At 45.1% G+C, this 15875-nt stretch overlaps 1 protein-coding gene and 2 long non-coding RNA genes across 6 annotated transcripts in view; 1 reads left to right on the top strand and 2 right to left on the bottom strand.

Moving 5' to 3' along the window:
- Positions 1-6: 6 nt before the first annotated feature.
- Positions 7-7048, bottom strand: ISLR (immunoglobulin superfamily containing leucine rich repeat). Of its 2 annotated transcripts, XM_069071187.1 has the most exons (3): positions 6853-7048; positions 6516-6614; positions 7-2040 (listed from the first exon to the last, which is right to left on the bottom strand). In XM_069071187.1, the coding sequence occupies exon 3, from the start codon at positions 2030-2032 to the stop codon at positions 776-778; it is 1257 nt and encodes a 418-aa protein (XP_068927288.1). In that variant the 5' UTR covers positions 2033-2040; positions 6516-6614; positions 6853-7048; the 3' UTR covers positions 7-775. The 2 variants fall into 2 exon arrangements, with proteins under 2 accessions (XP_068927288.1, XP_068927287.1); XM_069071186.1 differs by lacking the exon at positions 6853-7048 and having other exon boundaries at positions 6516-6764.
- A 4761-nt stretch (positions 7049-11809) lies between these two features.
- LOC138148501 (uncharacterized) overlaps positions 11810-15875 on the top strand; it is a 26094-nt gene continuing 22028 nt past the window's right edge. For 2 of the 3 annotated variants that reach the window (XR_011165079.1, XR_011165080.1), the window contains exons 1-2: positions 11810-11980; positions 12652-12829. This is a non-coding gene — a long non-coding RNA (uncharacterized lncRNA). Of the gene's footprint in view, positions 11981-12651; positions 12830-14048; positions 14159-15875 lie in introns of those variants that run through there. The other variant, XR_011165081.1, reaches the window with a different exon arrangement.
- Positions 15162-15875, bottom strand: part of LOC138148687 (uncharacterized) — a 2989-nt gene continuing 2275 nt past the window's right edge. The window contains exon 5 of the long non-coding RNA XR_011165121.1: positions 15162-15295. This is a non-coding gene — a long non-coding RNA (uncharacterized lncRNA). The remainder of the gene's footprint in view (positions 15296-15875) is intronic.

Consider the following 15875-nt stretch of genomic DNA (forward strand, 5'->3'; position numbering starts at 1 on the left):
GCATATCACCATGGCCTGAAGCTTTCCCTTCTCTGTCTCCCTCACCTATGCCCAGAGTCTCTGGTCTCTGCAGCCATCACTCAATGACCCAATCAGGGCCATCGCTGCCCACAGAAATGAAGTGAGAAGAGCTAGGAAGGCCCCTCTTCTCCCAAATATCTCCCCCATTTTTTTTCTGATAGTGCCTAGAATGCTGCTGTTAAAGCTTCATTCCTTCCACCTCAGATATTGCCCAGGTTGGGACATGAATCCACCTGAGGAGGGGAAACACCCTAAAGCTGTTATTAATAGCACCTTAGAATGGATTGGTTTCTCAGAGCTGACACCCGATGGCTGAGAGAAGGTCTGAGGGGCTAATTTAAAGGGGGTGAGGAGGAGGTGACTAAAGAGAGAGCTGAGAATATGTAAAGGCACACAATTCATATTTGCTTTTTAGTTGAACTGAAGGCACATATTTTAGTTGAACTGAAGGCTTGCCCCCATTCTGCCTTGGTTGGCTCGGTGGCCTCTCAGGATGTCTAAGCCATGAGTAATCAGAGGTCATTGTTGAACCTTTGGGGCAAAGAGAAGACACCAAAACACAGGGAGAGAGCTTATTTTACCTCCTGGAAGCAATGTCAGCTGCTTCCCTCCACCTCCTGGCAAGACCAGAAAGCTCTGAGGGTATCTTTGGGAGGCCAGTGGATGGGGACAGGGAGGGATGAGAGCTACATAGACCCTCTAACCAAATGGAGATATTGAGGGACGCAGAGGGGAAGAAAGGAAAGGGGAGAAGTTAGAAGGCCAGGTGAGAAAGACTCAGTAAAAGAATCCAGGGGCCCAGGCACTCGAAGGAATTTGCCCTGTTTTTCTTGGGGTTTGTGCTGGACAAATAGATGATGACAACATTGTCTTCAGGCCCAGATGGCTGCACCTCATTGTCAACTGTATAGCAGCCCTTGCCCTCCACAGCCTTGCCATGGAATTTCCGACCCAGGGCATCTTCGCTGGCTTCCCCTGGGGAAGCCAGAGCCACATTCACAGAACCCTCTGCGCTACCTAGCTCATTGGTGGCTCGGCAGCTGTAGGTCCCTTCCTCCTGTTTCCCAAAGCCTGGGATGAGTAGACTACCATTGGCAAAGGCCTGGAAGCGGGGCTGGGGGGACCCAGCCACTCCTGGGACCCGTCCATCAGGCCCAACATTGGGACTGGTGATCTCAACCTTGCCGCCGGGTGTCTGGATCCGCCACTGGACCTCTGGTGGGGGCTGCCCATCAGTGTCACAGTGCAGAGCCAGGACAAAGCCATCCCGGAGCTCAGCTCCATCCTGGTTGGGTTGGTAGGTGAGCTGTACTGTGGGAGGGGCACAGTGCAGAGGGGGGAGCCGGCCCAGGGGGATGCCTTTGAGGAAGGGGGGTGAAGAGCAGGCAATGTTGTCCTGCTCGGGGATGGAGACTGCAGTGGCCACAGCCCACACCTTGAGCCAAAGCAAGCCACAGGTACAATTAAAAGGGTTGTCATTGATCTGCAAGTGAGATAAGGAAGTGAGCCCCTCAAAGGTGCCATCCACCAGAGTCAGGAAGCGATTGTGGTTGAGCTGCAGGGACCTGAGATCCCCAAGGTTCTTGAAGGCATCCTTAGGTATCACAGCCAGCTCGTTGCTATCCATCTTGAGCAGCTGCAGGGCACTGAGATTATGCAGGTCATTCCAAGAGAAGTTGGAAATAAGGTTGTGACTCAGGTCAAGGCTCTTGAGGTAGACTAAGGGGGCCAGGCTGCCAGGGGCCACAACCCTGATCTCATTGTGGGCCAGCCACAGTGACTGCAGCAGGGGCACCTCGTCAAAGGCACCTGTCTCCAGGTCTCCCAGACGGTTGGCAGAGAGGCTGAGCGTGGTGACATTGGCCGGGAAGCCAGAGGGCACTGACTGGAGATCACGGTAGGCACAATCCGAGATCTGGAAGCCATACTTCTCACCACAGTCACAGACCTCAGGGCAGCCTGACACGGAGCCCAGGAAGCTGGCCAGCCACAACAAGGGTAGCCTCTTCATCTCTTCTCCTGGGGGAAGGGAAAAGAAGGCAGTTATAGAGAAGTCCAGCCCCTGGAGGTCAGAGCTTCAGCCAGATTTCCCATCCACTAGCATGTTCTCCTCCACTAGGAGGAGGGTCCTCAGCCCTGCTCAAGACCAATATTCTATACAACAAGATACAGCTAACTCTGCTAAACTATTTACAGACAGAGAAAAAATGTTATATTTGCAAGACAGGAAGTCTGGTGAATTGGAAGGAACACTGGTCTTGAGGTCAGGCAACATGGCTAGGATAAAATCTTAGCTCTGCCACTAAATAACTGTGTTATCATGGGCAAGTCACTGTATCTCTCTAAGCCTCAGCTTCCTCATCTATAAAGTGGGAATTATAGAAATTGCTGTACCTACCCATCAGGACTATCCCAATAGAAGTGTAAGGGTCAGGCTCCAATGATTATCCCATCCATGTTATAATAATTACCTCTGTTTGGTAAGAACATTTCTTGATGGAATCAATCAGAACAGAATGTTAACAGGGCCTGTATACCTCCTTAAATAAATCAAAGTCATTGTGTGAGAGACTTGGACATGCCATAAGGAATCTGTATAAAAGAAAGGAGCTATCTCAGTATCAGAGACACTGAAAACTAACAGGAAGAAGCCTATTACTTCCTCCAAAGGAAGAGATGAACCCAGAGCTGGTAACCAACAAAAGAAGAAAAAGAAGGTAGGATTGAACTAGGGCAGAAAAGAGAGATTTTGAGCAAAGCCATTGACTTTACGGGTATCTCAGGGCAGAAAAGGTCGATGCCAGCAGTATCTACCCACCTACTCAAGGCCTGAGGGAAATTCTAAGAAAGAATCAGTTTTCCCCCCAACTTTCCTTCCCAGTGCCTTTCAGACAGCATAATATAAGCTGCTATTTCATTACCCAAACATTTCTAGTAACTGGAATTTTACCTCAACCAGAAAGAGATCAGGGTTAACTATATATAGTTATGTGCAATCTAAATTTGATGCTTTAACTGAAACAACACATTTTACAGATCAGGAAATTAAGAAGTAATGAAATGACTTGTCAAATGTCACCCAAAGAACCATTGGCAAGCATGGGCATGGGTCTTATGACCTTATGACACTCTTTGATCACACCAAAGATGACTGCTAAAGATCAACTTGGTGATGATTGAATCCTCCTGACACTCAGGTATGCCCAGGTAAATGTCAAAGGACAATGGAAAGGGAGTGGGTGTTGGAGCAGGGGGGTATATGGTCCCTACTGGTGTGCCCTTTGTTTCTCTTTATGGTGAATATTGCCCAAGTGGTCTCTACAGGGATGTGAACAGGAGGAGGGAGAGGTTATAATGGCCAGTGACAGGATATTTCTGATGGGTTGAAGGCCTTAGGTAAAGGAGGGACAGCACAAACCAGAACTAGGCTGGAATCTAAGACCCTTGAGCCCTATCCACAGAAGACAGGCTCTCTTTTTTGAGCCATCCAGGCTCAGTTTCAGGCTGGTTCCCAAGGATAAGTACCTGGGAACTTAGGGTCTTGATGCTTTCCCCCCACACACTATCAGAAAAGGATACCCAGGGCCCACACCCCAGCCCATTGATGTACAACTGCCAAAATATCCTCCAAGGGCACAGGTCTGATGACATCACTCTTCTGCCCTCAAGCCAGCATTGGTTTCCTCTTGTGTGTTGGATAATTCCTCATCGGTAATTACAGCCTTCCACAATTGTTTCCACCTACCTTCCCAATCTTATTTAATATGCTGCCCTTCATGAATTCTGGACTTTGAGCAAGTTGTCTTGACTTGGCATTCCATCTTTTGTCCCCATGCATTTGAATAAATTCCCGCTGGCATTCACTATCCCATCATCTCTGCCCTTTACAGAAACCTTTGATTTCCCCCTTTCCTTCTTCCAGTTAGAATAAAAGAATCACAGATTCAGAGGTGAAAGAAATCATAGAGGTCATTAACTTCTACAAATGAGGCCAACCTCATTTTACAGATGAAGAAACTGAGGCTGGAAAAGGGAAGGGAGCTGCACAAGTTGCTAGCACTCTGTAATTTACTTTGCATTATCCTTATTTACCTAGATAGAGGTTTCATTCCACCTTTCCCCCTCCCCCAGAAGAAAACCCCCTAACAGTAATGGATTTCTTTGAATAATTAGAGTTAGCTAAGCAAGATGTGTCCTTGTAGCAGGAAGAACTGAGGTAAGAGACTGGAAGGAATTCCTTTGGCTTTTTCATGGGGTGATGGGGGAATTTTTAAGAACATAACTAAGCACTCTTGGCTTGGGTGGATTGGTTTGCAGTTCTACCCCATGGCAGGGAATGATCTAAAGGACCAATGGATAATCTCTCCCCTCCAGTCCTGTGACTATGATCCTGAATGACTGACATGTTAGACAGGTATTAATCTTTTCATGACAGCTGAATCTTTTTAGTAAGAAGCTTCCAGTGACCTCCGATTAGACACTGGCATCCTCACATATATGCCCACAGAAGACCAGGGTGGATTCCCTCTGTCTTAGATGTTTCCTGGGAAGACACCGGGCAGTTCCAGGTATCACATTCCCTCTTTGGTATCCAACTCATTCTACTTACTCAAGAGGGTACTGGAATACTGACTGCAACTCCCAGAATGCCTCCCTCCTAGCTAGTTGAGCCTACAAAGATGCTATTTCTTTTTGCATAGGGAGCCAAGATATGTTACCTGACAGAGGGGATGCTGCACATAGTGATTGATTGTCTCCTCTAAGTCAGTCAATAAATATTAAGTGCCTACTATGTGCTAGGCATTGAGCTAAGATTGGGGATAAAAAAAAGTAAAACACATTCCTCTCTCATTCTAAGAAGGCTAGCATGCCTCTTGCCCACCCCCCCACCCCCCAACCATCCATGCTTTGTAAGGTAGGAGATACAGTATATGAAATGGCTGAAAGAAAACCAGACTGAGATCCAGGAGACCTGGGTCCAAGTCCCTCTTTCAGCACTTATTAGCTGGGTGAGCTTGAGAAAGTCAGCTTGCCCAAAGGACCTGAGCTGATGCCAGAAGCAGGAGATCTGGATTCTAGTCCAGGCCCTGTCACCAACTCACTGTATGGCCTTGGGCAAGTCACTTACTCTCTCTGAGACTCAGTTTTCTCTTCTCTAAGATGGAGTTTTATCAATGGCCTTTCTTAAGTCTCTTGCAATGCTAACATTCTATGATGTGGTGATTTCAGATCAGAATGAAAAAATGAGTTTGCCAAGGTGCTTTGGATACCATAAGTCACCGTGCCCCTACTCTGCTGCTCATTTCTGAGGTCCAAATTTCTGCCTCTGTACTCATGCCAAGTGGCTGCCCCCACCCCTCACCCTACCCAATGTCCTTGCTGGAGATCCTCAGTGGGATGAGACCACAAAAACTCCAGCTCTGGACTAAGATTCCTGCTGGCATCTCTAGGGTCTCTGAGATTACCTAAAAGGGAAATAAGGTTCTTCCTATTTCCCCGCCTCCCAAAAGAGTATGATTTCATCTTCCATTTGGACAAACAGGCTGCACTGGTCAGTGGAAAGGCCAGTGTCCTGGGCAGTCAGGGCACCTGGGATCTAGTCCTGGTTAACCAGCTCTGTGAATGTACACACTGTTCCTGCCTTCTCCACACCTCAGTTTCCTTCTTTGCAAGATGAGGGGGAGGGATTAGTTTAGATGGTCTCTTCTGGTTCTGAGTTTGCAGCTCTAAATGTTTTTCCCCCCAGCAATCCTCCCCTCCCAACCCCACTACAAATGCTTTCCCCTGCTTCCTCTCCTGCTGATATCCCACACTCAGCTGTCTCCCTCAGAGGGCCTCATTGCTAGGTATGTATTTATATTCGCTTATTGAAGGCCCCTGTTATGCTATGGAGTCCCCCACCCCCACTCCTGAAACACACCCAGTTGCCTGTCCTCAAACTTCTCCAGTTAGCCTCGTGCCCAGGGACCTAGTCTGAATAAACTATCCAGGATGCCCCCCTTTCTTCCTGTTCCTCCCTTCCTTGCCACCTTCCCCCCTTCCTCCTCTCTGAAGGTTTGAATCTTCTCTGCCTCCCCGACAAGCCTCCTTGTATTTCTAGTTCAGAGGGGAGGCAGCCGGCTGCACTGTCTCGCTCCAAGTCCTCGGCACCCTGCCCTCCCCCCACCATGCCTGGGTGTGGAAGGTGGAAGTTGGGGATTTCCCCAAGTTTCCTAGAGTGGGTGTCAGCAGGGCATCCACAGAGTTCACGCTTCTAGCCCCTAAACCCAAACAGATCCCAGTCGCAAGCCAAAGCTTCCTGGGAAGTTAATTAGGAGTGGGGAAAAGTTACTTGAAATCATCCAGCGGGCATCTGTCCTTGCCTAAGGGAGGGGAGGAGAGAGGAGGGGAGTCAGCCCAAGCGGGCCCCCCTCTGGCCTCTGTCAAGTTCTTAAAGTCCTTTCCAGTCCAACACAGAATTTCTTTAAAAAAGAAAAATCAATACAAGCCCTTACCTCTTTTTTCTCTCCTCCTTTGTCTTTTGGAACGAGGCAGTTAGGACAGGCTGGCTAAACTGGGTTGAAGGTCCTGACAGCCCGGTGCTTCCCGACCCTCTGAAGAGAGTCAAAAACAACAGAGACACACACACACAGTGAGACATGGAAATTGCGCTGGAGCCTGGAGCGCTCGGGCTCCCCGGGGCCAGCTGTGGCCGGCAGAGGGAGGCCCCGACCTAGGGGGCGGTTTCGCCTCCAGGAGGAAGGAGCAAGGGGCTGGGCGGGTTCACTGCTCCCTCCCCTCCTTATGTCCCCCCTCTTCCCCCCGCCCGCCCCCCAGCTTGGCGATGCCTACCGCTGCCACTGCTTCCGAACCCAGGCTGGAAGGCACTAGGTGCGGGCTCAGGATGCCCCGGCGCTGCTGTCCCCCTGCAACCCAAACATCGCCTTTGCAGAAGCAGGGACCTGTGTTTCATAAGTGACACCAGAAACTGGAGGGGGAAAAGATGCCAATTTTTTTTGGGTTGTGCTCTCTCTCACTCACTTTTTTTGGGGGGGAGGGTGGGGGCGGGGGGCGGATTTCCATACAGCTAGGAGTTTCTTAAAGACACAGTGCTGGCCGGAAGGACCTCAAGAATAGAGTGGGGTTGAATGAGGGGTGCTTTGAGTATAAGGCTTACTGGTCCCAAGGCAGAGTTTGGGGCAGAGTCAAACCCACTCTGGAGGTTACAAAAGGGGGGGGGTATTTTTTTTTCCGTGGTCTGCAGAGGAAGGAATGCAAGGGTTGGTTATTTTTTTTCTTTTTATTTTTTTAATTTTTTTTCTTCAGTGAATGGCTGATGAGGCAGAACTTTTATGAAACACCCACCAGGCCCCGCTGGGGCTGAGGAGCCAAACTGTTTGGCCTATTTAAAAAAAAAAAAAAATTCTCCTTCCTTGGTTAAAACCCCTGCCAGGCTGCCTGTGAGGCCTGGCTGTTATGAATACATGTCTTTCTCCAGGATGGGAGACTGGGATCCGGCCACAGGGGCCTCCTGCTGCCAGCAAGGACTCTCACCCCTGGGCCAGGCTCTGGGTGGAGTCCAGCCCTGATCACCCCAGATTTCCTGCCTGGAGCCCAGCTGGATTCCTTCTGATCCTGAAAAGCAACAGTGGGAAACATTGCCTTCCCTTATCCAAGACTGGTGTGCACCCACCCATGATGGTACAGGGGGCACTGGGAAGGACTCCTAATCAGGAACTTCTCTCTACCCCAACCCTTCCGCCAAATCTCTCCTCACTCAGAATTCTCTCCATCTTTGGGATTTATCATTGCCCTCTCCGAGTTCTCCTGAGATGAAAACTCCTGACACTCTCAGGGACACTCTCAGCACTCTCTCACTCCCACCCTAGGGGCCTGAGATCCTAAGTCACTTTCCTCTTTGAAAGGAGTCCTGGAGCAAATTAAAGTACCAGTGATGGAAACCTTTGTTATCATCTCCTCTCTACAACTCACTTATTGTGTGACCTTGAGCCAGTTTCTTTCCTTCTCTGTACTTCAATGTGTTCATCTGTGCATTCATCCTCTGAATCAATGATCAAGGGCTCCATAGGTCAGAAGGCAATAGACCCCTCTAAGTGGGAGAACTGCAAAGGGCTTAAGACAAGGGCTAGAAAGAAATTTCCCAATTTTGCTTTTTGTCCCACCTTTCTCATGTTTCCTTTCCCTCCTTCAGTCTTTCTTTATTTCTCTTTATACTTCCCCAGCCTGACTATTTTTCTTCCATCAACAAAACTTTTCAGATTCTGACTTACTGACCACCCACTTCAAGGTCATTTCTGATGTCATGGGGGTAATATTTTAAACTCAAAAATAACCAGAGGCCTTCCAAAGCTTAGATCATCCATCTATCCCTCTAGGCATCTATCAGCTTCTTCCACTGGAGAGAAGTTGGAAAGGGCTGCCTGAGTCTCAAAGACAGTAAATGAAATACCCAACATCACTGGGCCAGAAAGCATTTAGAGGTGGCATTTGAACTCTGGTCTAGTCCAACTCCTTATGCATCAAGTCTATCCATATACTAGATTGCCTCCAGGTGAGACTGGAAAGATACCAAGAATCATGGGAGCTGTAGTTTCCCTGGGGAGCTTTTAGTTCTGAGTAGCTCTGACCTTGATTAATCAATCAGCACGTATTTTTTAAATGCCTGCTACATGCTAGGGATTGAGCTAGGTATTAGGAATGTGAAGACAAAAGTGAAACAATCCTTGCTCCCAAAAATTTATGTTGCCTTGGGAAGATATAACATGTCTACAAATAAGAAAACACACATTATAAACAAAAGAGATGTGCCATTAACAATTTAATTCAGGAAAGGCCCCTGTATGTTGGCACTGGGACTGAGCCATGAAAGGAAGCAGAAGTGATGAAGAATGTCCTAAGTGTGTGAGATGGCATCTTCAAAGGCTCGGAGGTAAGAGATTAGATGTCATGTACAGAGAACAGCCAAGAGCTCAGTTTGGTGGAACACATGTAATCATCTGAGAAAGAGCCTGGGGCAAAACTGTGAATGGCTTTAAATGCCAAACAGAGTTTTATTCTCTTCTGTGTATTTGAAAAAAAGTTTGAATGGTTCTCATTTTGGGGGCATTTCTTTTGCTAAATCCCCTCTCATCCTTAACATCACTCTTCCCTTGCCAACCCCCCCCCAATTAAAACTAAAGGGAAGGGGTGGCTAGGTGGTGCAGTGAATAGAGCACCAGCCCTGGAGTGAGGAGGACCTGAGTTCAAATCCAGGCTCAGACGTTTGACACACTTACTAGCCGTCTGACTTTGGGCAAGTCACTTAATCCCAAATGCCCTGCAAAAAGCCAAAAAAAAAAAAAAACTAAAGGGAAAAAATCCTTGTAACAGATAAACATAACAAAATGAGTCCTCACAGTGAGAAAAGAATTCCTCTTTGTGCACTTTGAATCCATCACCTTTTTTTTCAGGAGGTCAGTAACTCTTGGAGACAAGGCTGGTCATCTCATTGACCAGAGTTCTTAAGTCTTTCAAAGTTGTTTTCTTTTCAATATTGTTTTCCTTGTATAAATTGTTCTGGCTCTGTTCACTTCACTCTGCATCAGTTCATATTGCTCAGGGTTTTCTGAAATTGTTTCTTTCGTTGTTTCTTACAGTGCAATAATATTCCATTATATTATGTTATTCAGTCATTTCCCAATGAATGGGAATTCCTTTAGATCCTCTCCTCCCCTCCCCTCCCTTCCCTTCTCTTCTCCTCCCTTTTTCTCTCCTGTCCTGTCCTGTCTTCCTTTCCCTTCTCCTCTCCTCCCTTTTCTCATCTCCCCTTTCTCTCCCCTCCTTTCTCATCTCCCCTTCCCTTTTCTCCCCTTCTTTCTCCTCTCTTCCCCTCTTCTCTTTTTATTTCTTTCTCATTTTCAGTATCAAAACATTAGTTTTTCTCATGACTATTTCTTGTCTTAATCCCTCAATCCATATTCCCACTTGTTTCCCCATTGAATCAGATGTATCCCAAACTTTCTCTGTGTTTTTAAGCCTCTTGTGTATGGTTCAGATAAGATGTAAAGTCACTCATCCGGCCTCCTATCCCTTCCTTGAGGTTTGCATACTCTTTCTCACATACCCCAATTTTGATAAATAATAAAATGCAACTCTTTCTTCATCCTTTCTAAACTTTTACCCTTTTCTTTATCTTCTTCAAGTTCTCAGAATAGAATCAATCCACCTTTCAGACCTTTATTTTTCTTACTTAATTTCCTCCATACTCTTTGAAGATAGTTGGTTCTGAAGAGACACATGTTTCTTCTTCCCTTATTAGAATCTTAACACTGTATCATCACAGATTTCCTCCCAATGCTCACAAAACTTTACTTTTATAGGTTTCTCTGTACTTGTCTTTGTATTTCAGAGTTCCTACTCTGAAAGTACTATATTCTTTTAAAACTCCATTTTTTTCTGCCATAAGATTATACTCAGTTTTGCAGGGTGAATGATTTTTGTTTGTATATCTCTCTCTTTTGTCTTTTAGAATGTTGTATTCCAAGATTTTCTCTTATTTATTGTAGAAGCTACCAGATCTTGTGTGATCTGGACTGTAGTTCCCTGGTACTTGAATGGATTCTTCCTGGATGATTACAATATTTTGTCTTTTGTGTGGGAGCTTTGGATTTTGGCTATGACATTTTAATGACTTTTTTGAGTTCTTTCAGGAGGTGGCTTTATCATTCTATCTCTATTTTGCTCTCTGATTTTAATGGATCTAATACATTTTTATTTATAGTTCATTGAAATATGCATTTAAAAATATTTTTTTCATGGTTTTCAAGGAGTCCAAGAAGGCTTAAATTATCTCTCTTTGGCCTACTTTCCAAGTCAGTTTTTTAAAAAAAGAAATCAGCTATCTTACTTTTATTTTTCAATTTTTTAACTTTGTTCTAATATTTTTTTGCTTTCTCAAGAAATCATTGGTTTCTATTTGAGCTATTTCATTTTTCATGGAGTTTGTTTTTTGGGTAATGTTAACCAAATTCTCTTCAAAATTACTCATTCCCTCTGCAATTCTTTCCTCCAGAACTTTTTAGAAACATTTTTTTTTTGCTTTATTTCTTCTAGATAATCAACCTTATAGTCCTTGTAGAAAATCCACTTTCTCTTTTGAGTCTCAGCCAATAGTTGTTATGGATAGAGTTTCTTTCTCTTCCTAGATTGGATTTTTTTTTTTTTTTTTGCAGAGGGAAAGTAAGGGCAGTTGGGGCTAAGTGACTTGCCCAAGGTCACATGGCTAGTAAGTATTAAGTGTCTGAGGCTGAATTTGAACTCAGGTCCTCCTGACTCCAGGGCCAGTGTCTACAATAATTCTTTATGCTCATCAATGGCTTCTTTGTTTTATTCCTCTCTATAGTTTTAGTTCCTGACTTGGGGATTTTGTGCCAGGGTTAAACTCTATGACCTGCTGGGCTTTTGGGTATAGGATGTCAGTCCTGCTTGGTCTCATGGTGGATCACCTGGGTTTCTACACCTACATTCTACCTCCTAAGGTTAAGTCCCCATGAATTTTTGAGGTTCAGAGCCCTGGGTCTTCAGAGTCCTCAATGGTGACTCAGGACTGAGTGCTAGGGAGCCCTGAGCTCCTAGGCAGTCTTCACCAGAATACTGTGGCACCTCAGTGCTTATCACCACTCCCTGGAGCTTCCAAGGTTTCCTCTGTGGAATTCCTACCACCATAGGGCTTTTTTTGGACAGAGAACTCTACCCTCTTGCTCCTGCCAGACAAAGATTTATGAGCTGCACCTGTCTCTGGCCCATCTCTGACCAAACTGGGAAGCTATGGGCTTGTCTGTTGGAGCTGGTGCTTGTTTTGCTGACAATGACCCTCTTTCTTACTTCCTGCAATCTTCTGTCTTACTTTTTGTTCAGTTCTGGGCAGAAGTAGTCACTTACTGTCATTTCTCATTGGATCTCTTGATCATTATTTAATCTGGTAAGAATTTCAGGATTTTGCTGGAGTAGGCAAGTGGAAGCTGGGCTATTTGCCTTCATTCATGCCCTGCCATCTTGGCTGGAAGTCTACAAAAATATTTATAGTAGCATTTTTTCTACTATCAAAGAACTGGAAACAAAGAGGGTACCCAGTGTTTGAGGAATGGTTGAAAAAACTGGTATATGAGGGTAGGAATAGGGCTAGGAATTAGTGATTTCATTATTATCAGGAGTTTCCATGTGAGGAAATGCTCTCTACCAACTCTGTAGCTTATGGTCTTAAAACATTGCCTAGAGTCCTGAGAAGTTAGGTGACTTGTCCAGGATCACACAGTCAGAATTTTTGTCATTGGAGGGACTTGAACCCAAGTGTCTCTGACAGGTTCTCTATCTACTATGCCTCATTACCTCTCATGTGAATGGAATGAAATATTATTGTGACATAAGAAAAGACAAATATTAATAATTACCAAATTCATAATAATAAATTATTATTATTTTTAAAGCAATTGGGGTTAAGTAACTTGCTCAAGGTTACACGGCCAGTTATTTTGTGTGGGTGCCAAGTATCTGCGGCTGGAACCAATCCTGGTCTCCCGACACTGGGGCTGGTGCTCTTACTCACTGCGCCACCTGGCCGCCCCAATAATAAATTATTTTGATTCTGTTTAGGAAGACTTCAATAAAGAGACACTGAAGCAAGAAAAGAATTTACCCAGTATTCAAGACAAAAGGAAATGAAAGCAATACTGGAAGATTTCAGAACTCTGATCAATGCAGTGACCAGCCACAACTTCAGAATTCTGATGATGAAGTATGATTTCTACCTTTCACAGGGGATGGACTGAAGGTAAGGAATGTGGCACATTTTCAGATGTGATCAATGTGTGGATTTATTTTACTTGACTAGACTTTTTTCTTCTGGAAAAGCAGCATGGTTTAATGGATAGGAAATTGGTTTTTGCATTAGGAAGATCTGGGTTTGAGTTGTCTCTGACATGTGTTGGCCTCACAATCACTTAATCTCTCAGTACCCTAGGTAAGTCTTGAAGAATATGTAATGGAGGTGCTGAACCACATTTGAAGGGAATTTCTTTACTAGGAGTTCCCTATATACCAGAAAAGTCATGTCTTACAAAAAAAAACAACCCTTCAAAAATTTTGTTATACCTGGGAGTAGGGGTGGGAAGTCAAGGGAAAATATGACAGGGATATAAATAAAGAGAAAGAAAATACCACTTTTAAAAGAAAAAGAAAAGCTCCTAACTGGTAGACTAGCCAGCATAGACCATTTGAAGCCCTGGTGCCAATGGGGTTTATGGAGAATTTGCTGCTTTTCTTTCTAGCAATCAAGGAACACTTCTTGGTGGAGGTGGGATTTTTAAATTCTTTTCTCATATATTTTACATTATCTTTCACTGTCTTGTTTTCTACTATTTTTATGTATGTTTTACTATCCAGAAACAATGACAGTCTATTGAAGGTAGGCACATACACACAGACAAACCAAAGGGATGGGATGGGTTGGGGAAGGAGGAAGGAGGAATGGAAACAGTATTTGCAGCAGAAACATTTTAAACAAGCCTCAATACTGTGTATCTATAAGCTAGGACTGTGACTTGGAATGGAGGAATGGTGAAGTCTTTATGGCATTAAACCAGAAAGCCTTCCCAAGGAAATACTCATTTTCTCCCAATTTGTCATGGACCAATATTCATGATCTCTCCCCATCCAGTCACATTTTCACGAACTGCTATGGCCAGAGACACTCATCCCTTGTGTCCAGACTTCTGTCTGAGGACCTTTTGCACTTGGCAAAAGTTGGGAAAAAGAGGTGGAGTAGGACAAAGGAAAACAATGGACCGAGTTGCTTTCAAAAAATTCCAGAGGTGGCTGGTGGGTGACCCACCTGACTGGGAAAACTTGTCCCAAGCAGATGTTACCATCTCATTCTTGGCCCAAAGACTAAACCTCACACCCAGCTGTTAATTTTGCACATTGTCTCCTATGGTTCTAGTGTGGAGAAAAGCAAGCCCAGTTTTTATCCAAATCTATTCCCTCTCTTTCAGATCCCAACTCAGCACTCAAGTCTTTCAGGCTGTTTTCCCTGACCATCCCATCTACATTCTTCTCTCCTTTCTTTGCCCATTGTTTCCTCAATAAATGATTCAATTGGCAGCTAGCAATACAGACAATTTACTATACTCCCCCCAACCCCAAGCCCCAACCAGACAGTGAACTCCGGGGGATGAAGATAACATCTCCTCACTCCCGGCATGGAGAACAAAGCTGGACACACGAGAAGCGTTCAGAGAATTTGTTCCTTGCTTGAGTTGCCCAATGTCACCTATGTCTCCCTATTCTTCCCCAAATGAAGTTTAAACTCCATTGTGTGGCATTTAAGGCTATCCACAGATGAGTGCCCCCCTCCTTTTCAATTTCATCTTGAACCCCCCCCTCCCAGCCATTCTGTTTCCCAGACAAACTGGACTTCTCTCCACCTCTTGAAAATACCCTGTGCTCTCAGGTTTTTGTTATGGCTTTGCTAACTCTAGAATGTTTTCACCCTCTTCCTTCCTACCAATCTCTCAAGCCCAGCTCAGAGGCCAAAGTCCCATTGAAGTCTTCTCTGGTCTCCAGCCCTTCCCCTCTGCTGATCCATGACTCCTTTCCAGAGCCTACATAGCACAGTCTAATATACTTATAAAGGGTTATAGCTACAGGTGTTTGTGTCATCTCCTACAAGACTAGGAGTTATGTGAAGTCAGGGACCCTGTCGATCTAAACTTGATAGCTCCTGAATTACTTGTACAGTGTTCTGCATACAGTAGGCACTGAATACATATGTGCTAATTGAAAGAATGGATGGATGAATGAGTGAATGATGCAATTGAACTGGAGAAGGCAGTGGAAATGCCTTGGACCCTACCCATACTGCTCCCCCCCCCAGCATCCCCTCCTCTCTATGCCTGCTCCCCTCCTCAAAGGGCAGAAAAGAGGCCTGAAAATGTAGTTCAGAAGGATGAGCATGTGAATCCTATCTCTTACACTAACTAGTTGTATGTCCATGGGCAAATCACTTGTCAGTTTCAAGCCTCAGTTTCCACATCTGCAAAATATTTGACCATAGCAGAGGATTGTCTTGGTATAAAATGCAAAAGTGTCTGCGCAGGTAATGTTCTCCTAAAAGGTTAGTTATTGTTTTTATTACCATTATTTCCAAGAAGCCCCACAGGCTTAAATCCTGTCTTTTCCATTAATTACCTTGGTGACTTGGGACAAATCACTTCATCATTCTGGGTCTCAGTGTTATCATCTGTAAAATGAGGAGGTTAGACCAGTTAGCCCCCGAGATCTCTTCCTCTGGATTTATGGTTCCTGATTCTACCATGTCATTCTAGAAAAAGTTATAGGCCCTGAAGGCCTTCCTCCCTTAACCTGTTTGATTTGACCTCCATCAAGTACCTTGGACTCCTCAGCCTCCCACCCCAGCTTGTGCCTTCCTCTCTCTCCCTCCACTATCTTACTTATTTTGGTTTCTTCACTGTGTTTTCTCTCCCTGTGGTTCCCTGACCTATTCCCCTTCCCCATTCTGGGGAACGTTTCTAGTATGTGACTGGTTTCTTTTGCTATTCTCCTTCCCACCACCATACTTTCCCAGACCCTTCCACTTGGAAAATCACAGCAGCTGATCACATTTGAGTGTCCCCTCCACACCCCCATCCCCTCCTCTGCCTGGAGAGTCTCCCTGATTCTTGTTCCTTGAATTCTTTGCCTCCTAAGGACTGAACATGAAAATGTCATTGTAGGCTTTGACTGAACAGAAAGACAGAGCCACAGAGAGGAGACAGAGAGAGAGAGAGAGAGAGAGAGAGAGAGAGAGAGAGAGAGAGAGA

Source organism: Petaurus breviceps, unplaced genomic scaffold (assembly GCF_028583685.1).
Source record: "Petaurus breviceps papuanus isolate PSGF00001 unplaced genomic scaffold, PetGlider_PUasm1.0 90825, whole genome shotgun sequence".
NCBI lineage: Eukaryota > Metazoa > Chordata > Mammalia > Diprotodontia > Petauridae > Petaurus > Petaurus breviceps.

What these genes read in the sequence shown, in the direction of transcription:
- ISLR (XM_069071187.1), bottom strand. Translation starts at nt 2,032, where the DNA reads ATGAAGAGGCTACCCTTGTTGTGGCTGGCCAGCTTCCTGGGCTCCGTG.